Source organism: Typopeltis vanoorti, chromosome 12, assembly GCF_054136105.1.
Source record: "Typopeltis vanoorti isolate ZY-2024b chromosome 12, IOZ_Tvanoo_1.0, whole genome shotgun sequence".
In the NCBI taxonomy this organism is placed as follows: domain Eukaryota; kingdom Metazoa; phylum Arthropoda; class Arachnida; order Uropygi; family Thelyphonidae; genus Typopeltis; species Typopeltis vanoorti.
The window spans coordinates 72,922,468-72,946,371 of NC_143560.1; the positions used below are offsets into that span (position 1 = coordinate 72,922,468).

General features: G+C 33.6%; 1 protein-coding gene across 1 annotated transcript in view; it reads right to left on the reverse strand.

The window, feature by feature from the left end:
- Positions 1 to 637: 637 nt before the first annotated feature.
- The window catches only part of LOC150100884 (protein O-glucosyltransferase 2-like), a 128,188-nt gene continuing 104,921 nt past the window's right edge, over positions 638 to 23,904 (reverse strand). Inside the window, exons 7-9 of the mRNA XM_090401546.1 lie at positions 23,028 to 23,327; positions 12,100 to 12,201; positions 638 to 1,358 (exon numbers count right to left, since the gene is read on the reverse strand). Of these exons, the coding sequence (XP_090257672.1) occupies positions 1,326 to 1,358; positions 12,100 to 12,201; positions 23,028 to 23,327 (435 nt within the window). The 3' untranslated portion in view covers positions 638 to 1,325. The remainder of the gene's footprint in view (positions 1,359 to 12,099; positions 12,202 to 23,027; positions 23,328 to 23,904) is intronic.

The following is a 23,904-nucleotide window of genomic DNA, read 5'->3' on the forward strand; positions in this document are numbered from 1 at the left end:
TCCCTCGACAAGTCCCTGACACCTTGGAAGTCTCTCTTAATAATAATAATAATACTAATAAAAAGAGTAAACTGTCAATAAAACAAATGTCCTTATAAATTTATTCATTAGAACAAACTGCAGAAAAATCCCATATTGCCAATGCCATTTTAACAATAATTTGCTATAGTCTCTAACAAATTATCCATTTAGTATTGTGGATTTTCTATAGTAAGGAGTCATTTGCCATTAATTTTGGATGCAAATCTATTCCATGAAGATGATTTATTGTTGCAAGTCATCTTGACAGAATCAAAAGCCTTAAATAATTTTAACATGCTTAATTGCATATTAAAATTTAAACAAAATTAATTACTTTTCATCCTGAATTATCGGTGTTATTAAAATACTTGATAGGTTTTAATTTTTCATTAACCCAGCTACGAACAAAGCATGATTTTCCAAGGATAAAGATAATCGGATTGTTTTATTTTCCCTTCTGTTTCCTGTGGAAAGCATTCCATCAATCCTGAGGATGGAATATGCAAAATAGAAACTGCTACAATAAAAGGCACAGGTAGACAATGCAATCTTTCATATGTAATACAAACTTTACTTGAAATTTATATGTAAAGAAAGAGTCAGAAGCATTTTTCTTTCAAACTGCTAATCCCAACATTTATTATATTAAATAAAACGGATTTGCAAATCAAAATAAAGATAGCCTGATGGCAATAGTAATAATAATAACCTTTTCTTATTATTCAGTTAACAAGGTAACTAGAGAATGGGAATAATTTAAGTTACAAAACTAACACAGCAAAGTTAATGTAATAGAAAATGAATTTAACACACTAAAGCTAATATTCCCTCATTTAACTCTCCCAAAAAGTGATGCAGTTAAGCTTTCTTTACACTTGCTCCAAATATACTGTATAATAGACATGACTGAAGCACTTGAATAGTTAACATTTTAATTTAGGAACATACAAAATCCCTACTTAGTAAAGTAAGGGGAAAAAGAAAAATAAAAGTATAAAAATCCTGATGTCATTATTTACAAAGTAATAATTCTAATGAAAAGGAACATTTCCAATATTGCAAAAAAAAGTTCGTTCTCTCTCTCTCATATATATATATGTACAGTTTCTCAAAAATATATAAGAACAAAAGATCTTTTCTTCATTTATATATATATTAAATATAAATATTCAAAATAGTATATCATTTCAAAGAATATATATTAGGATCATAAATATTCCTAACTTTATAAATTACGAATTTAATTAATACTGAATTAAAAGAACTACACATTTTCATTATCTGGATCCAAAATCATGTACCAACTATAACTCATCAAGAAATTTTCCACTCTCCTCCTGCAAATAAAAACATAAATGATAAGTATTCTAATAAACAATTGGGTATAATATATTATAAACAAATTCAATGTATACAAACATATCTATATAAGATTAAATGGCATACTTCAGTTTTTCTAATGCTGCTCAAGTAATTACCAGTTACATATGTAAGCATTTATGTTCAAAAAAAGTTGTTTGATATGAGCTCCTTACATCTGATGTGTTACTCTTCTGGTCATATAATTTATCTCTAATGATGTTAATACAGTAGATTCCAGTTAATCCAAAGTGGGGGAAAAAAAAAAATCAAATTAGATGACTAATTTCATAAAGTTTACACACACACTTTCCTGCCCCTCTACCCCAAACAGTGATTCCTCCCAGGATGTAAAGAATGTAAGAGCCAAGATATTACTTGAGTTCACATTTATTCAAAAAAAAAATTATATACACTGCAAGTCTTACCTCTTCTTACCCCCCCCCCCAATAAAAATATTATTATTACATGACGCTCCAGTGAGTCCAAATATTCATCGAGAAAGGGCATCTACTCCATAACTTGCCATCTCCACCACTCAATCCACCAACGGCATCTACCGCCAACTACCATCACCAGTATTTTCACAGACAATCGCAAATATTCATGCCCACGGCAGGATTTGAAGCCGTGGCCTTTTGGCTGGAGAGTGGATACGCTAACCACTCAGCCAACCAGGCTGGCATAACTGGTAAATGTATGGCCCCCCATGGCCCCCCATATTGGCAACTCCTATACTTTTATTAAAAAAAATTCTGTCCATTTCAAATCCCTAGTGAAAAACATCCTTAAAAATTCAAACACAATGTCACATCTTTATTTACTAATGTACCACTAATAAATACCCTTGATTTAATAAAGTCTAAATTTCTCTCTGATATCTTCAAATTTACGTTGCGTGCAGGTTACTTCACATGGCAAGGAAAAATCTACAGACTAATGACACTACAATGTCTCCCCACCTCTTCCTTTAGCTGACTTTTACATGGAACACTTTGAAAACAAAATACTTAACCACATCTACATACAAGCCCTTAGTGTGGTTTACCATTTGCTGATGTGTTTATCATTTAGTCCCATGGACAAGACACTTTGTATTCTTTTTTTGACCTACTTAAACAGTCAACATCCCAAAGTGCACTTCATAGTAGAAAAGGATTTTAATAAGTTTGCCCTTTCTAGACACATTACACCTGTCTTTCAGATAGTTCACTGTCTTTTCCATTTATAGAAAGCCAACACACACGAAGATATCTACATAAATAATCGCATCATCATCCAGCCCAACAGTATGCTATTCTAAAAACACTTGCACACAGAGCTAGGGCTATTTGTTCTAGTGAAGCAGATCTTTCCACTGAAGTTAAATGTCTTCAGTCTTTCTTGGTCAATGGCTACAGCTCCTACAAAATAGATAAAATACTACATAGCTCACTTACTTTTCCTTTCCTCAAACACACAAAAACAAAACACCACTATTCCCACTTCCTGTGCTGAGGTACATCTGAAAATATAGCCCAAGTACTCATAAAATATAACCTTTGTGCCACATTCAAACCACATGTTAAATTAGCAACTCTGATCTACTCTCCTCAGGATAAACTCCACCCCCCTTGCATATCCTGGAGCATAAGAAGTTCCATGTGACTATGACTTGGCTTATGGACAGACAAAAAGATTTGTTAACACCTGCCTTGGAGAACATAAAAAATACATTCGCTACAATTATTATGGAACGTCTGGACTGGTAGACCATGCTTGGACATCCCTTTACACAGGATTACATAGAAGAAAACCAATGTGCTATACAGAAGTCATTACAGATCAGAAAGATTACTTTTAGAATCAGCCAAGAGTATGAGGCATTCTCCTAACCTGAACAAGTATGGTAGCATTAATTTGCCAAAACATTCGGGAGACTCGTCTTGATAACAGATGCTGGTTTGAAATTCTGTGAAATATAAGTTAGTTCATAAACATTTTTCTTATAATTTAGTTCATTTGGTGTTGTAATACCATTTAAATAAGTTATGAACATCTCTATCTTCTTTCTTAAATATATATAGTGATACCTAGGCTAACGAACATAATTCGTTCTGGAATCACATTCGTTAGCCGAAACGTGATTTCCCATAGGTTTCTATAGAAATTCGTTTAATTCGTTCTGGATGCTGCCTACTATTTAAAGATAAGTTTTATAAAATAGTAAAAAAGCACACTATAAAAGGGCAAAAATTCACCAAAGGCTGAGATGAACAGCTACCCAATTAGATGAAGGAGAATGGAAAGTAGAATGAAAAACTGGCGATCTTTACACTATCATATACACTTTATTAAACTGAAAATATGTACACAACGTTTTTACTATTCTTCTTCCAAATTTTCAAAGTTTATTCAAGGTAAGTCTCCTCTTCTTCAATAGCTGGCCTCTGTCTCTTTTCTAAAGGAGAAGTCAAAAATCTGTCCAAAGTTGATTGAACTTCTCTTTTTTTCAGAATGTTTTTAAAGTGATTCAGACACTTGTATTCAACCAAGGCACAAAGTCTGTTCATTTCAGTTTTGTTGGGATGCCACTTTGTAGCCAGAGACTAAAACTCTTTCCAGTAGTTATAAATTAATCCCCATAGTAGAACTTAGCCAAGTAAAGAATAAATGCTATCACACTTACCTCTCACATTCACAGCCACACGGAGCGTACACCGTACTGATACTGGTATGAGGCGTCTCACTTCTCGCTGTGTCGAACGTAAACAACCCAGTCGGGTTGGTGGGTCTCCCCTATGTAATGTGGTCAGCTCATTTCTTTGTCACACACATACAGATAGAAAAGATAAGCTCTTGGGATGGCCCGAAATATTCATGTTTGCTGCTTTATGTTAGAGCGTGCATCCACTAAAACATTCATTAGCTGAGTCCAAAAAACAGACAAAAAAATCTTCGTTAGCCAAAAAATTCATTAGCAGGGTCACTCGTTAGTGGTGGTATCACTGTATATATAACCTTAGCTTTTGACATCTTCCCATTTCCTCCATCCAATAGTTAACTAAATTTAAGAATCTTTGATGTAAATATTTACCACCATACTTCCAAAGCTCTATATTTATGTCATCTAATGCAGCTGATTTTCTATTATTTGATACCGCAATTGCTTCTTTTAGTTCTTCCAATTTAACTAGTTCTATATCGGTACTGATTTCTTCATTGTTATTTTCTATTAATAAATTTGGGCCATACCATACATTCTTATAATATTCTATCCATTGTTTTTCTTGTATTATATTGATTTGTGCTATATCTATTTCTTCATTATTTAGTTTCCTTAATATTTTGTAGAATATGTCTTGTCTTCCATGTATATATTCCACTTTATTAATAAACCTATCCTAAAAATCTTGGTGTTCTTTATTATAGTTTTAACTATATTTCTTTTGTTTCCTTTGTTTTTGAATGATGCGTAGTACTATTTTTTTTTTCATTGTATTTTCTAATTTTCTGTATCTTTGTACTGAATTTTTAATGTTCTTTGTAATAATTTATTTTTTCTTTCCAAGTACTTCAGAAACTGTTATATATGAATTATCTTTATTAAAGTTTTCCATTCTTCTTCTATATCTTCATTAATTTTGGTTTCTTTTAGGTAATCTGTTAATTGTAATTAATATACCATTCTAATACTTTCCCAAATATACTTTTTATATTTGTTCTGTTTCTTGTTTTTTTTTCTTATTTACTTATTTTCTCAATTTTGTTACTATTTCTATTTTAGAAATTACTACATAATGATCTGAAAAGGGGGTGCTTAAGGTTCAAAGTCAAAACTGAGAGGAGACCTCCACATAGCCTTTAAAGGAATGCAGAGAACCGACCGGGGCTTCTGACCTAATGTCCAATCCTCACCTTCTCGTGGTGCACCCTGTTGGGTATCTACCTGGATACTGAACGAACGAGGATGGGCTGGCAATTTAGGATTTAGCTGACCAAATTGTATTCTTATTGGCTTAAGCCAATGATGGTACAACATGACAAAATTTCATGCAGCTGGGGTGTCGCCCGGTTAAACAAGGCCCTGTTGTTTTCACCAGGGAACCAGGACAAACAGCAAAAATTCAGCTACAGGAACAAATCCAAAAACACACCCCAACTTAACATCACCAGAGTTAAAGATCAGTATTATCAACATAAGAAGCCTGAATGGCAAAGAAATGGAGCTAGCTGAGGAATTAGATAAGTACCAGATCGACATAATATGGGTGACTGAAACAAAAAACACAAAAACTGGTGAGATCTTTCTGAGCAATAAATACAAAATGTTATATTCAGGCAATGACAATCAAGGAAAAGAAGGAGTAGCCATAGTATTCAACACAAAATACGAGGCTAATCTTCTTGAATGGCAGTCAGTCTCAAGTAGAGTAATGTGGGCAAATATGAGAATGGGGAACTGGACAATGAGACTTATTTGTGCCTATGGTCCCACAGAAAGTTCTACTAAGGTAGAAGTGGAGGAATTTTTTGAGGCTTTAAAAAAAGAGACTGACACAATGAAAAAGGAAAAGTTGGTCCTTGTTGGGGATCTAAATAGCAGAGTAGGAAATGATTGTCAGACATACAAAAATATTTCGGGAAAGTTTGGAGAAAAGAGCAAAGCTAATAATAATGGGCAGAAATGTTCCAACATAAAAATGTGCACAAATTCACATGGAGAGAAGAGGCAAGGAATAAGAAAAGTCTCATTGACTATGTTATTGTTGATAGTGATGTTTTGTCCATGGTGCAGGACACCAGAGTGTACAGAGGATTTGAAATTGCAAGTGATCACTATTTAGTCTTGAGCAAGATAAAATTGAATTTCATATTGAAAAGAATAACATATAAGAAAGTTTTAAAGTGAATAAAACTTGAGCAGCTCTCAGATGTGAACTGTAGACTAAAATACACAAAGACAAAGTTTATTGAAGAAAAAATGAAAGAGTATGAGAACATCAACCAAACCTTGGAAATTCAGTGGCAAGCCTTGAAGAAAACCCTGATTGATTCAGCCAGAGAGGCATGTGGTGAAGTTGTCTGCAAGGATTGAAAAATCAGAACTCCATGGCGAACACAGGAAGTTAAAGAGGCAGTAAAGGAAAAGAAGAAAGCATATCAAAAGTTCCTGGCAAATGAGTCAGCTTGTGCTCTTAGAGAATACAGAGACAAACATGAGAAAGCTAAACACTGTCTAAAACTAGCTAAACAAAAGTCATGGGAGGACTTGCAAGAACATAGAAAATAAATATCAAGAATGTGGCAAAATATTCAGGAGGTTGTTGAAGAAGCTTAGAAATGGAGTAAAGAGTGCTGTAAAAGGAGTCAGAGATGATAAAGGAGACATGAAAATGGGAGAAAAAGATATCCTTGAAGTATGTAGTAATTACTTCAAAAAATTGCTAAATGAAACAAGCAGTGATAGCACAGTGGTAAAAAACACTCCACAGGCATACAGTCAGGAACACATATCCATACTTGAAGTAGAAAAAGCCATCAAAGGCTTGAAATGTGGAAAGGCAGCAGGAATAGTATTCAACCAGTATGGTGGTATAAAAGTCTTACAGTGGCTGTACTACATAGTTCAGAGGGACGAATTCCCGATGATTGGAGTAGAGCTCTCATAGTACCCATATATAAAAAGGGAAATAAAACTGAATGAGAGAATTACAGAGTGTCCCTGGTAAGATTTATGCAAGTATACTTGAGAAACGGTTGAGAAGGATTGTGGAAGAGAAGCTTGGTGAAGAACAAGCTGGATTCAGGCCAAATAGAGGCTGTCAGGATCAGATCTTCACTTTACGACGAATAGTTGAGAAATAGTGGGAATATAACAAAGATCTGTATTTAAGTTTTGTCGATCTGGAAAAGGAATATGACAAGGTGCAAAGAGAGAAGCTATTCAATACGCTACAGTTATATGGTGTCAATGGGGCATTATATCAAACAATACTTAGTCTTTATTTGAGTTGTAAGTCAGCAGTTAGAATTGAAGGAAGTACAGGAAGATTGTTTAATGTTAAATCTGGTGTGAGACAAGGATGTACATTATCCCCTCTGTTATTCATTATCTATATGGATCACCTTATGAAGGAAAGTGGAAATAAACATATATCAAAATTGGAGATGTTAATATCAGCTCTTTGCTTTATGCGGACGATGTTATACTTCTAAATAAATCCGCTACAAGTCTGCAAGATTCCCTGACTAAATTGAATAACTGTTGTAATAGATATGGTATGAAGGTCAGCAATAAAAAGACAGACAATGAAAATAGGCAGAATTGTTGAAAATGTCAACTGTGTTGTAAACAGAGTACCTGCTGAACAAGTAAAACATTTCAGCTACTTAGGCACAATTTTTAGTGAAGATGGTAAATTAAATATGGAAATAGACAACAGAATCAACAAGGCTGATATGGTAGGAAGTCAATTGAATAAATTCATATGGAATAAGAGAGAAATTAGTCGGAACACTAAATTAGCTGTATACAAAACAGTGTTCAAACCAGTTTTAACTTATGGATCTGAGAGCTGGGTCAGAAGTAAAACACTTGACTGCAGATATGAGAGTCCTGAGAAAGATTAGAGGGGGGGGGTGAACAAATGGCATCAATAGCAATATCATATTAAAAATGAGGATATTAGGAAAGAACTTGACATTGTCAGCATCCAGGAATGCATTAGCAGAGCTAATCTCAGGTGGTATGGTCACTTAAACAAAATGGGTGAGGAAAGATTAGCAAAACAAGTGTTCTCTGCCAGGTTGGCAGGAAAACGACTCAGACCAAGATATAGGTGGATTGATATGGTACAAAGTGCCTTAGATGATAGAAATATAACATCTGATAATGTTGGAGTCTTGACAAGTAACAGACTGATTTGGAGGAGGATTGTAGATAGGAAGTTAGTAATGATGTAAATTTTTCATGTAATACTATCATATCCTGTACACCCCTTGAGGGTACATGGCAGGAATTTGATGATGATCTGAAAAGACTTAATTTCTTCTGTAATGTGCATCTCTTACACTTGGAGCTACTCTATAATTATTAGTAATGATATAATCAATTATAGATCTTATTTCTACAATTCCAAGTATATTTATCAAAATTATTGAAAATACAAAAGTTAATAGTTTTGATCATTATTATGTATGCAAATTTCTCCATATTTACTTAAAACATTTGGGATTGGATTATTTCCAACTATAGCATTAAGATCTTCTGCTATTAATATAATCATCTTTTTATTGCATTAATTTAATTTGTAGTTCTCTTGATAAAACTGTTCAGGACACAGACCCCCCCCCCTCCTTTCCCACACACAGATCGGGTAAGTAGCATCCAATGCATGCATAACATAATTTAATGGAATAAGAACAGTACAAAGCGAAATCATTAAACAGCAAGTTTGATTGTTTAAATATTTCATCTTTGTCACAGAGGCATTTTCAAAAGTACCATGTTAAAATTGTAATAACACACACAAAAACACACAAGAAACAATAAGTGGAAGAAACAACAGACTATATAAAGACTATGGGGGATATCCTCTATGTGTGCTGTTGTCTAGTCTTAGTTGTTGGAGTTTCCCAAATCTTGGGAAGATTTGGGAAACTCCAACCTCTGGCTTATCTTTATATGGAACATTTTGAAAAACATGCTTTTGATACTGCCGCTCTGAAACCTATTTGGTTAAGATGTATTGATGTATTCCCTATTTGGCCAAATGGCTCAGACACATTACTCTTTCCTCCTTCACTTCAACAGTCAGCACTCCAGAATTCAGTTGACTATAGAAAAATGAAATAAAGCTTGCTTGTTTAGATACTCTAATCACATGTCTGCCTAATGGCACCCTTTCTTTTGAAATTTACAGAAAATCATTCGCACATGTATATACATACATAAACTTTCTCATCATCCCCTTTCTCAACAATATAGTGTCATCAAAACCCTTGTCAACAGAGCCTCTAAACTTCTCTTCCACCCAAATATAGCTGAATTTTGCTTTTATTTGTCAAACCTTTTTTGTTCAATGGTTACAATGCCAAAAAGATCTACAAATTATATTTCCCTTCCATCTCCTCCCATCCCTTGCAACATAAAAACTACATTAATGCCATTACTATTCCCTATATCTGGGGTACTTCAGAAAAATAATAGCCAGAACTTTAAAGAAATATACAGCAATCCCTCGATTAATGCGCCCCCGATTAGTGCACCTGTATACATCTTAAAATTGAATGTTACAGATTTTAAAAATTTATGATCTATACTTTTTTATGGCTAACTATTTAAAAAAATCATTCACCAGGATGAAATAATTTAGTTACTGATTTGAAACATTTTACAAAGTTATTTTTTAATGGCATACTACACTATTTCCATGTACACTATGTTCCAAATTTACCGCCAAAATTTATGTTGTCTGCTTTACATAGCATTTTGCTGATCATATCATCTGCAATTGTTTTCCTTACTTTTTTATTTTAAATTATTTTCCTAACAAATCATCAAATATTTAATGTCAATGAAACCAGCCTTTTTTTGGAAGTGAATGCTTCCAAGACTTTTCTAGCCAAATCAGAGAAATCTCAGCCTGCTTATAAAGGCGCAAAGTCGAATGAAATTAATGCTAGCAATATGCGAGCCATTTGGAAGCACATTCTTCCAAACGGCTGTTTGGAAGAATGTGCTTCCAAATGATTTTAGAGGCTTTTCAAATGAATCTAAGTTAATTAAATCTCATTCTGAGAAGTTGAGTGATTCCGACCTGCTAAATTTAGATACACAGTGGGAAGGATCCTGAAGAATATGAAGAAAATTTAATCACTGACAAGCCTAAAGAGGTTTCACTGAAACAATTTGAAAATAGTTTTCATACAATCGAAGTTTTTAAGCAGCAATGCTTATAAACTGACCCTGGTGAATAGAGAAGCAGTAAAATTTGTAGAAGAGGCAATAGGGCCATACCGTTAATTGTATGAAAAGAAAGAAACAGAATGTCCGCCAAACTACGTTATCTCAATTCTTTGTTAAGAAGCAGAATAATAAATTTATATTCTAAATATGTTTTATTGTCTTTCAGCTTCATGGTTTTCCTTTAACCAGGCCCTGAGGCATACCCTAATTCTTTTATAAAAAAACTTAAGGGTGAAAAAAAGAAATTTGAGGAACAAATTATATATTTTCCCATAGGTTATTATATTCGATTAGTGAGTTTTCGATTAATGCGCCTGTTTTAAAGAAAGCATTAGGCACACTAATCGAGGGATTGCTGTAATCTCTGCACTGATTTCAAGCTTCATTCAAGCTAGCTTCCCTTCTTTGCTCTCCTAAGGATCCACTTCCTTCCTTGTGTGTTCCAGGTGTTTACAAACGTCAGACTGGGAGATCTGCTAACATCTACCTAGGTGAACACAAAAAATACATCCACCAACACAACTATGGTCAGTCAGATCTAGCTGACCTTGTGTAGCTATAAAATGGATACATTTCCAAGAAAGGGTTTAAATATGTACTCTTTCTCAGTACATATCCATGACTCAAAGACAAATTGCCAATAAGTGTGGTGTTGGTTTGAGTACTGTTAATGCGATTTTAAAGAGGTTTAGGAAGATGAGAGATGATTCTTGGGAAAGCTATTTCTTTGTTCAAGGAGAGCGAGTACCCTATGTTCGCAAGTCAGCAGCTGAGAAGACCTCTCCCGCCCGCCTTCAACAAGCTTCTAAACACCTAGTTAAAAAGATGTTCTAGGGTTGTTTTACACATGACCTTGTATGGAATTAGATGAGAACAAAAACTATTATGCTCCATCACAGTACACTCAGTAAACATCACAGTAAACTTCACTCTTTTTAGAATATAGTAGCAAATTTAAAAAAAAAAAAAAAAAAAAAAAAAAAAAATCAATATAATCTTAATAAACATGGTTATGTTAAACATCTCAGATTTGGGAAACTAATTCTTAGGCCTCCCACCCAACAACTAAGGCTAGCCAACAGCACCCATAGAGGGTGACCCTCATAAGACTTTAGTCTTTATATAGTCTGCCATTTCTTCAATCTTCAACATGTCCTTCCAGCATTTAATCCTCAACACATAGTATATGCTGTTATAATGAGAAAAAAAACAAAGTTCACTCGTTCATAGATCCTGAACCTAAAACTGAAAATTATTGTGCAACAATGTATTGCATACCATCAAATGACTGGCGATAGAGATATATAATTACTCTTTAAGTCATTACCTGCATTTGCAGATTGAATATTTCAAATGTATATATTATGCAAAATTTACATTATTCAAAAGGCTCTACAATAGTGATGATTGTAGAGCCTTTTGAGTATGTTAAATGTTAGTGAATTTATGAAAGTGTTTTTATCTTATGTATTCTAGACATATAATCCTGTCTGGCCTAAATTCTATTCATTCAGAATGAAGTTATAGCTACTGTCCAACTGAGGAGGAAGGATTTCTAATTTTTAATTTCCAATTTTCTAATTTCTAATAAGGATTTCTAATTCTAAAGACTAAACTAATCTAATTAGGTGTACATAGTAAAACATTTAAAAATGACAATCTATATTGTAGCAGGGATAATACCAAGAACAGGAAATAAATTTAAACCAACCTCATCGTGACAAATTTTACTTCATTTCATAGGGACACATTTAAGTCAAAATAGTTACCTGAATGTCAATGCAATTGCAAGGTGGCTTGTCCAAAGGCTGAGAAATATGCTCCATAGAGGGATGCACAGCAGGTGTGCTATCAAGAAGCTCAGTATATTCCTGAAAGTACAGAAAAAAAAAAGCATTCTTCAATGCTTCTGGAAGTTTTCTGAGTCATTATACTATTCTTCATACCATATATTCCAGCATACAAGTCGACCTGGTGTATTCCAATTCCAATATTGGAATTTTTTGAGTTTGAGTTTTTTTAGTATACTTATCATATAAGTAGACTCGAAAAATTTCTTTTTCGTATTGACCAGTTGACCAATAGTGAACTAAAGTGCATTGGCTCCTTTTAAAAGAATGAAATATGATGCGAGTTTTAAGTGCAAAGTGATTAAATTTGCAAAAGAAAATACTAACTGTTGCTGCACGTCAGTTCAGAGTAAACGAAAAACTAGTTTGCAATTGGAGAAAAAATGAAACTTTAATAATGAAAATGCCAAAAAATAAGTGTGCATTATGGAAAGGAATTTGTAAGTGGCCTTCTGGAAAATAATGTTGTGGATTGGGTTCGAGAAAATCGCCAAAATGGACTCATTATAACGAGAAATAACATTCGTTTATTTGCTTTGAAGTGGGGCAAAGCAAATAAAAAGGAAAGCGAAAACTTCAAAGCTACAGTGAGTTGGTGTAGCTGGTTTATGGAAAGGGAAAATTTAGTGCTTCGACTAAAAACGAAAATCACACAGAAGCTGCCAAAGGCTTTGGATGATAAGTTATTGTTGGATTATAATTATGTAGAAAATAGAATAAATGTTGTTTGATTCAGAATCCAACATGACTTTCCATCACAAGAACTATATTTGTAAATATTATTTGATGTAAATAACATATATTATAAATTAATATCATATAACTACCTTAATTATGTCAAATATTTAATTGCTTAATCAAAGAAATGTTTTAATGATAAATAGATTCTGTATTAAATATTATTAAGCTGTTTTGTTTATTGTTTTGTCAATATTGTAAGAAATTATATTTGTAATTTAACTACGCATTTATTGGAATGCAAATATTCTATTTATTCTTTTCATGAAAGTTAACGTTATGTAATAACTGAATGTAGTTATATAACCAAATGTAACATTCGCGAGAATGTTTACGTCTATTGGTTGTCATAGAGAGAGTGGAAATAAACGAGCGCGTGTGAGGGGAGCGTTTGTAGAGGAGAAGGAAAATAGATACGTAGTAGTAAGTGGGGAGTCGGAACGGAACTTTGGAACTATAAGGTAGCAAGGAAGTAAACTAAAGAAGTAGAAGTAATTAAAAGATTCCTAAGGATAAGAGTATAGTAGATATTTTTTTTTATAAGTGAATCTTATAGTTGGCTGAAAGCAAAATCAGTCGTAGTAATAAAAGGAAATTATTGCCGTAATCGGATAATTAGAGAACTGGACATTCAACGAAGAATTCTGAATAAATCCAGTCAGTCTACAATTACGACTTATTTCTATACTACCAAAAAAGGAATTGTACAGAGTTAAACTAGTTGATGAATGAAAAATAAGAATAATTAATGTACCTTATAGTTGTTATCTGGAGTTTTTGAAGCGCGATTAGTAATGTTTTAGTTATTTAGTGTCTTGCAAGTGTGATAAATACAATTTGAAAGTGTGCTCACAAAATATTGGAAGTACTGAAGATTATTTCTGGTAAGGACAGTCATATTAGTTTATTTCAGTGTATGAAGATTTAAGTATTAGTTCCGTTGCGCTGTTTCCAACATTAACTGTAGCATACCATCGAGGCTGAGAGTTGAAAATATAGACATTGAAATGATATCTGCCGTGGTTAGTGCCTGTTATGAGTCAATCGTAGAGTGTAGTTGAGAGATACAAGGAAACTGATTAATTAAGAATTTCTATTGTAATAAGTTGGGTATAAGAACTTTGTGATTCTGAAACTGTGAATTTGTGAAAGTTTGGAAGATTGGATTAATATGAATGACTTGACTTGATATGCTAACTTGACTGGTTTGTCATATTTAGAAGTGGAATTTATGTAATTGTTATATAACCATATATTAAATGTTTTGTTTGTTAATTTAAATATTGTGTTTGCCTGAATTTCTTTTTACTGCACCGTTCACAAAAATTCGGATCTAGCGGGAATCCCAGAAGGAAAGAAAATAAATACTATCGGCCTGAATGAGTGAAAAGACTGCTAACTAATTTTGAATTAATCCTACTAATTCATATAGACTTATCTAAGGATAGAGTGGCGCAGTATAATAGAAATTTCTCTACCCTTAGATCAGTGATTAATTTGCAATTAGTTTCCCTTTATTTGATAAAAGTGACTTATAGCAAGATGGCGGATTCGAAAGTCAAGAGAACACGTCACGACATTATTAAGTTTTCAAAGATTTGTAATTGCTAAAAGAAAGCAAAAAAATTATTTGTTCTCAAATCGGAAATATGGATGAAACTCTAGTTATGTTTGACATGATCGGGAATAGAACAGTAGAATTGAAAGGAAGTAAAACTATTTCTTTAAAAACAACTGGACATGAAAAAAGCCATTTCACAGTTGTACTTGCACTTGTATGGCTGATGGTACTAAATTAAAACCTATGATAATTTTTAAAAGTAAAACAATGCCAAAGATCAAAATGCCACAAAACGTTTTTGTCCATGTTCATGAGAATGGTTGGATGGATGAAGCAGGAGTTAAGCTGTGGATAAAAAATATTTGAAATACACGACAAGGTGCATTAAAAAATCCAAACAGTCTTTTAGTGTGGGACATGTTCAAATCCCATTTAACAGAGAGCACAAAATCTTTATTAAGAGAGAATAATACCAATATGGCAGTGATTCCAAGTGGGTTAACTTCACTAGTGCAACCGTTGGATGTTTGTGTAAACAAGCCATTTAAAGACAGTTTACGAAAACAGTGGAATGCATGGATGCAAGAAGGAGGACAAATGCGACATGCATCTTTGGTAACTATGTGTGAATGGGTAGCGAAAGCATGGGATGAAATAAAACCAGATACAGTAATAAAATCTTTTAAAAAATGTGCTATATCTAACAAATTAGATCGCTCGGAAGATGATTTTGTTTACAATGATGACGAAATTGATGCTAAATCTGATGGAGAAAACGAATACAATTTATATGATGATATAGTGGAAGAAATTACAGAACCAGAGTACAATGAACTTTTCATACATTCAGACAGTGAAAATTAAATTTTAATTATGTAGTTACCTACCTATTTTCTTTTGTAAATAAAGAATTACATAACATGTAAATAATTTTTTCTGTAAATAAATTTGATATAAGTTCTAATATTTTTACTTAATTATCCTTTTTGTATATTGCTAATAAATTTAACAGAGTATGATAAGTACTAGTTTTTTCTTGGAAAGCAATCAATTTTTGACCCGGCATATACAGGGTGTTTGGGATAAATTTGACATATTTATAATTAATTATATTTTTCCGTAAGTTACATGTATTAACACACACTTCTCTTCATTTAAAAGTTTGGCCCCTTCTTCATTCATATACAAGATGTCAGAAAGGATGGATAGCTGGAACCCACCTGAATCATGGAAGAGAATAACTTGTATCATGATGATTCGTGCCCGCCATCAAAATAAGGATATTACGACTGCTGCCCAATGCTCCCTGAATACAGTAAAAACAATCAGGCATGAACTAGAGACTTGCAATGGTGACTACGAGGATGTAGCAAGAAGAAAGATCCCTAGCAGACGATCTGATTGCGTTCGTACAGCAGAATTCCTCGCAAATCTGCAGGAACAGGTGTTGAAGAACCCTGGCATTGGAATTCGGGCTTTGTTCGTGGAGTTGCTAACTGTAGTCAAGCCCTGGATAACAAGGGTAGCCAATGGTAGGCCGTATGTATGGCAGCAGGATTCGGCCCCTTGCTACACCTCTGGGAAAAGTCAAAAATGGTTGTCTGAAAATTTCTACGACTTCACCAGTCCAAATGTTTGGCCTCCAAACTCCCCAGACCTTAACCCCATGGATTATTTTGTATGGGGCGCAGTTGAAAAAGACACCAATCGCACTTCCAGTAATACAAAAGCCCAGTTAATGGATAAAATTAAAACAGTTTTTGCGGCCCTTCCCAGGGAGACTGTAGCATCAGCTTGTTCGAGGTTCCGAAGCAGAATTGAAGTTGTTATCGATGCTAATGGTGGTTATTTTGAGTAAATCTTGTTGATAGTATTGTAATTAACTCTGCCTGTAATGTTTTTTTGTCAATTCATTAAATTTAATAGATACAAAGAAGATTTTCTTTTTCCTTACGAAACTGTCAAATTTATCCCGAACACCCTGTAAGTCGACCTAAAAAATTTAGTACGTTTTTTCCATGCTGAAAAGTCGACTTATACGCCGGAATATATGGTAATTTTGACTTTGATACTTGAAATTTGTTTTCTTTGACTAGACACAAACTCATGTAGTTGCCTTAATTTTAATGAAATCAGTATTTCCTTTTACATAAATATTTAATAAATGCATACGTAAAGAGACACATCACACAATTGATATTTATCAACTATGATATGAAGTCAAAACAATTAACCTAACTATACAAATGGTCCAATTAATTAAAGAGATATAATGGAAAACCATTCATTCCTAAAATTCAATATAAATATTCCGAAAACAGTAAGTAAAAACTGATATGGTAATGATATGAACAGTGAGAAAATGACAATGTTTATTAGAAATAGAACTTCAGTTAAAAGTCTTCCCTATGTTTTGAGGAAATCAACTGTCCTCAATTATTATCAATAATTCATCATCCACCAGTTCTCTGATATGTACCCTCAAGAGGGCTGGAAAGGAATACTATGACAGTACCACACAATTAAGAGTTTACATTATTATTAATAATTTTCTGTCAACAATTTTCCTATAAATTAGAGTAACTGAAATTTATATGCTCGATGTTTTGACCTTTATATTAAAGTCATTTATCAGGAATATATTTATACAAGAAGTTTTCCTTTTTTTACAACACATTATAATAATATACCAGTAATACCATTCTAAAATACTCTCAAGCTAGGCAAAATGTGACCAAATGTGTCAGATTAAGAAATAAGTACAAAACAAAGAAAATTGACTCCGAATGGTTTTTGGATTATTAAATGGGTGAAACAGGCAGACAATAAGGTAAATTATTTAAAAATAAATAAATAAAAAGTCATGGGAAGACTTTGGCAAGAACATAGAAAATAAATATCGGGAAGTGACAAAATATTCTGGAAGTTGTTGAAAAAGTTCAGAAATGGAGGAAAAAGTGCCGTTAAATGAATTAGATACATTACTGTATTAAAGGTGACATGAAAACTGGAGAAAACATAATCCTTGATGTATTAAGTAATTACTTCGAAAAATTGCTAGCAGATGAAACAAGTAGTAGTAAAAAACACTCAACAGGAATGCAATTAGAAATACATATCCATACTTGAAGTAGAAAAAGCCAACCTGAAATGCAGAAAGGCAGCTGGAGTAGATGATATTCAACCAGAAATGCTCAAGTATGGATTTGTAAAAGTCTTACAGTGGCTGCACTGCACCATTCAGAAGGCCTGGACGGAGGGATGAATTCCAGATGATTAGAATAGACCTCTCACATTACCCATATATAAAAAAAGGAAATAAAACTGAATGTGAGAATTACAGAGATATTTCCCTACTGAGTGTTCTTGGTAACATTTATGCAAGCGTACTGAGAAACGGTTGAGGATTGTGAAAGGGAAGCTTGGTGAAGAACAAGCTGGATTCAGGCCAAATATAGGCTGTCAGGATCAGATTTTCACTTTACGACAAATAGTTGAGAAATCGTGGGAATATAACAAAAGATCCATATTTAAGTTTTGTAAACCTGCAAATGGCATATGACAAGGCGCCAAGAGAAAAGCTATTCAAAACACTACAGTTATATGGTGTCAATGGGGCATTATATCAAGCAATACTTAGTATTTATTTTAGTTGTAAGTCAGCAGTAAGAAGTGAAAGAAGTACAGGGAAGTGGTTTGATATTAAATCTGGTGTAAGATAAGGAAGTACATCAGATAAGGAAGTAAATCCCCTCTGTTATTCATTATCTATGAAGGAACATAGTATTAACCTCTCTGCCGTCCGATGTGGATGAAATAGTGATACCAAATTGCACTTCTTATCCATGTTATTCAATGGGTGTTAGAGCTTTGTATCCAAATTTAGCTGAATGTCTATATATGGCATGGCCGGTTGGGGGAGGGGGGGGGTTAAACCTGAATATCAAAATTGGAGATTTTCATCTCTGTTTCATGCTGTTGTGTCCCCCTTTTACCGTCCTATAATTATTAATTCCTCTTAAGTTTATTTTTTATCTTGTTTGAAACAAATTTCTTACTATATGTGATATCACCCAAACACAAGGTATCTAAGCTCTTGCTCCCCTTAGTATCCTAAAACATTTATATTTTTCAGCTGCGCCATTTAGGACATTTAGTTTATGAAAGAAAATCAAAACAAGAAGCAATTTCTTAAATATGTTTAGGTGTGAAACAATTATGCAGTTGTGACCTTGAACTCGCAACTAAAATTTTTGTTGCCCCCTGCAGCTAGATTCGTATGTTATTACAAGCGGAGCATTGAATGGCAATTTCAGACAAATGAGTTTTCAATGAGCAAAAGTTTATTATACACATAACCACAATACAATACATTAAAATTCGTTAAAACTTAATTCAATACTAAGCTAAAGCAATACTAACAAAACACAACTGACAGGTTATAAAATTCTATGTGGGAAGGGCGATTATGCCGCCACAAAAGACTCCACACATACGATAAAAGGATATCCTCGCAAATGTTAACAACTGACAAACTTCTCATCTGTCTGAGCACAATATTATGATACAATACCTTAATTAACACAATTAGTTTACACACGTTAGCTCACTAGAGTAATATGGGTTAAACATTCCTATCGCTACAATAGTAACCACATTCGATTCTTCAGACAGGTCTCAGACAAAATATAGATGACATGCAGAAGTTACTAGACACACAATTATTTATCTATTACCACTGACAAGCTTATTCTCTTTCTATTCTTAAATGCGCTAATGTCCTAGTTCAACTTTCGTTCAAGTCTTTTAATAGATTGGTGACTGAACTACAATCACAACTGCATAAGATTTGAAATAATATAAGATTTTACGATCCCGTTTGATAAGGTTCTTCTATGCTTAACTTCTAAGGTTAGTCTCTGCTCTTACTCGTCTGTAATTTCTGAGGACAAATTCTTCTGTAGTGGACCATATCTGAGATTTCTCGGATCAAGGTGGGCCTTCATATCTTCAGCACATCAAACTTCTTCCAAGGAAACACAATGGATCTGCGATTTGGTAGTTGTTAGATTCACTACGTGGGCACCTACTTCTCCACAGATTTTCCTTTTTTTCTTTGTCAAGAACATGGTTGATATAACATGCAGTAGTTACCTTTCTTCTCAGCTGTAAGGCATCCCTCCTTTCTATTAATAGGGAGTTGGAACCAAAATCCCACTTACTTTGTTCCTTGTCATGGCAGAAGGAGAGAACTCCTGACCGGCACTCAAGAAAACCACATATGACAACCCATACGAAGACTGGAGAACCAAGAGAGCCCTGTGTGTGTGTGGGGGGGTTCCTAACTCTTTTATACCATGACCCTACCGCACTTTCTGCAATCATCTCCCCCCCCCCGATATCTGGATGCGCTTTCTGTGACCAGTTAGGGTGGCATTTTTCTGCCAAAAATTCCCACGGCCTGTGTGCACGTGACTGACTCGTGGAGATGTCCAAAATCGGGAACTTTGACCTTGGCCCTTACCTTGTTTCTTGCTAACTCTATGAGTCACATTTATTAAACTTTATCAGCTTACCAAACTTTTCTAAGAATTGACATAAACTTATCCCTTGTTTCAATTGTTTACCAGCAAGCCTTTACATGCAAAATTCTTATGACCAATATTCTATAATTTAATTATCTTATTTTCATCATATTACAGCAAATTTTCTTATGTAAGTTAACAAATACTCTCAGTTATATTTCACACTTAGATGCAAGTATATTTTTTTTTTTTATTAAAGGTTCCTACTTGTTAAATTGTGACAAAATTGAAATTCCTTTTAGGAACTTTATTAATCACAAACTTTAACAATGCGCTGCCAATTCTATCTAGCAACCAGTAGTATGGGACAAAGCCTAGTATACTCTTCAATTGTTCATAATTTCCTCCTTTGTATTTCAGCATGTAACATCATCATACTTAGTAACTTTCCGGATCAGTATATCATAATTACAGTCACCAACCAGGAGGTAGAACAGTCACGTCTGTAACCGAACCTCCTCTCCCCTCCCCTGATACTACAATCAAGATTTAACAATCTTTGACCTCAAGTTCCTTCTGTCATATGCTGCTTGAGAGCGTTATCTCACAACAGCTCAATAATTTCAGTTTTTTGCTTCTTCTCATTAAATTTCAATGTTACCCAATCAATGTTCAGACAATTAGTCCCACATGATTAATCATTTAGCACTTATCAAGTTGATTTGGTAATGCATTTTATTGTCATCAGCAACTGATCCATGTAACAACACCACATGTATTTAATCTTGTTACAATTCACCTCATACCAGATAGCTTCAAACTCACTACTACATGGAAAAACGGTTATTAGTATTCTATCCTAACTGGCCTCCCCAATAATCTAATATCAAAGCAGCACACTTCTTCTCTCCTTGCATCCTCCCTAAAAAATACTGTACCCTTTACACCCAATACCAGTTAGTATATCTGCCCTCCCCTGAGAGCAAGGGGGACAGATATACTCTCATAATGCCTACAATGTGAGGTCCTGACATATTCACCATGGCAACTAATGCCAACTCTTTGTTCCTGATATTCCTGGAGTTCATGTACAGATATAAGTTACCTCCAGGCTTTTTTGGGTACTCTCCTATAAAGTCTGCATAACCCCATTAGATACTTTCAGATCCCTATTCATATCTAATGCTTCACTTACAGATATTCTTGCACATACTTTGTAAAGTCCAAACCGGACAAGCACACAACATCTTTTCCTCAATCGTCTCCATAATTAATGCACCAAGTCATTATCAAGTTATGCAACTCTGTTAATTCATAAATTAACAGAGTTGATTAAATTGATCGCACTTATGCACACATTCTCGCCATTTCTTCCATCATGATCTGGTCCTCTCTTTGTATTAGATCGCTCTGCATTTCAGGGATAAAACTTGCATAACTTTATTCTCAGTGTTTTGCAAAATATTATATATATATATATATATATATATATATTAAACATTATTTACTAATTGCAGTTTTACAAAGAATATGAACATGATAGATCTCCCTAGAGAGAGAGAGAGAGAATAACTTAATATACTAAATTGTATCTACTGAGTGTATGTGTTTACAGTAAATATTTCAAGTTTTTTCATACTTAAGCTTCATTCTTTGGAATACCTAACATGCTGATTTTGAAGTCAGTGCATCACCACATTTGAAATTTATTGGTTTATTGGTTGGTTTGATTCAGAGTTGAAATCTGAATCAAACCAACCAATAAACAAAATAAAATTACATATAAATATTTATTCTCCATAACTGACTTAACATAAAAGATCAGATATAGACAAATGTGTGTTTGGGGAGGGGATAACAATGCTTTGGAACAACCAGGACATTGGGTGTGGGTCAGACTAAGCACAATCAACAGAAGAGATCTAAAATATTCAATTCATATCATTACAAACCAGCAGAGATTATGCCTTCAGGTGTGAAGAGTGAAGTCATAGCCAAAGGAGAGCTCACATTATTAACATGTGCAATTTAGATTACTCTGAACAGTGTTATCCTAACACTTCAACACACTGTTTCTCGTAGACAGGCTTATACATTGGTTATGCATTATTAAAACACTTAAGGAATTGAACAACGTAGTTAAGGATATAAATTAAATTATACTTTAATAAATATTTTCCGATATTTCGGCAACGTCACGTTGCCATCTTCTAAAGGAACTTACAAAAAAAGGCACGTGCACGTAGGCACTACAAACACAGTAACTGGGAATGAAGAGATGAAACTACTGTTCTCCTAAAAGTCCTGATGGTGCCCTCTAGTGGGCTAAGTAGGTGTTCTTGGCCGTTGGGCTGAAGGTCTGCTGATGTAAGCCTCCCAAATTTGGGGCAGTCGCATACAACCAAATTTGTTGAGGTTTGGAGAATTTCTTAGGGCTGAGGCCGATTCCATAAATAGTCTTTCGAATTTGTATTTGCTACGTCTTCAACACTGTATATGTAGCATATCGATTTTGATATTTATCAATTTAAATTGAGTCAAGGAAGCTGCATTTCTTATGACTTGATATTTCTTTTTTGATTGTAAAAGTTTTTTGTTGACTCAGAGTTTGTTTTTATTAAACTAAATGTTTATGCATTTCTGTTACCAGATTCCAATCTGGTTTAAACATGGTATCAAACTACCAAGTAAGATACAGTGCTTGGTGATGCTAATTTAAGTGAAAATTAGAGTATACATAAATTTACAGATAAAAATACTATTGGTAGTGGGCAGTAGATGACAATGTATATTGATAGTGGAGAGGAGTCAAGGACTCCTTGGAGGCATCACGAAATAATAGTAATTATCAATACAATAACTTTTGAACAGGGACTGAATACCACATATACAAAACCTAAGTATTTTAAAAGAGCTTTGGTTAAATAGTTATACACATCTGAAATACTATATTTAAATATTAACTTTTTTTAATAAATGTTTAAAGAACACATCTCACACAATGTGGTTATATGGTTCCTTACCTTCAATAATACTGCATAATAACAAAAAATTTCTTTTGGCAACAAATGATCCAATATAAATCTTCGAGCATTCTGAGCAATCTTTTTCACTTCAGAATCATGTTTTTTTGCCCACTGAAGCTGCTCTACAAGATTAGAAAGATTCCTGGCGAAGGGAATATAATGCACCATTGGATTCATCTGAGAATAGAAGTGCTCATAATAATCAGAGTCTTGTTTCAATACCAAACTACTACTAGCAAGAAGATATGGCATACGGTAAGCTGCTACTGTTCCATCTATATTTATTTGATACTTGTACTGATAATAAAAGGAAACTAAATTCAATATCTGAATGCTGATGACAATTAAAATAAGTTTCAATTAATAATAAACTTACACATAAAGAATTTTTTAAACAAAATTGGCAGATTTGGTACAGTATTTAAGGATATTATACAATTACCGATAAATCTCACTATAACAGTAAATTGATATACTCACAAAAAGTCACATCCAAAATCTAAAGCTATTTTAAAGGAAGTTTGCTAGAATAAACTTTTCACTTTAACATGCTATTCTCTTGGTGCTCATAAATTTTCTATTTTGAGAGTTGAATGTTATCGTCAATATGTATTAGGTACATATAAATACATTGCTTACTATTAAATTTAAAATCACTAGATTATACTGCTATCTATAATGTTATAGACAGCAGTATATGAAGATTTTGAACTGGGAAAAATAAAAACAGGTCTACTTCAGCACATGAAATATTGTTATGTTTCTCAATAACAACAATAGTTAAGATTTTTCTTAATGAAAAAAAAAAAAGATTACTTTTATCAGTGTCAGAGCTACATTTTTTTTTATAAGGACTAATCAAAGCTATTTCCTC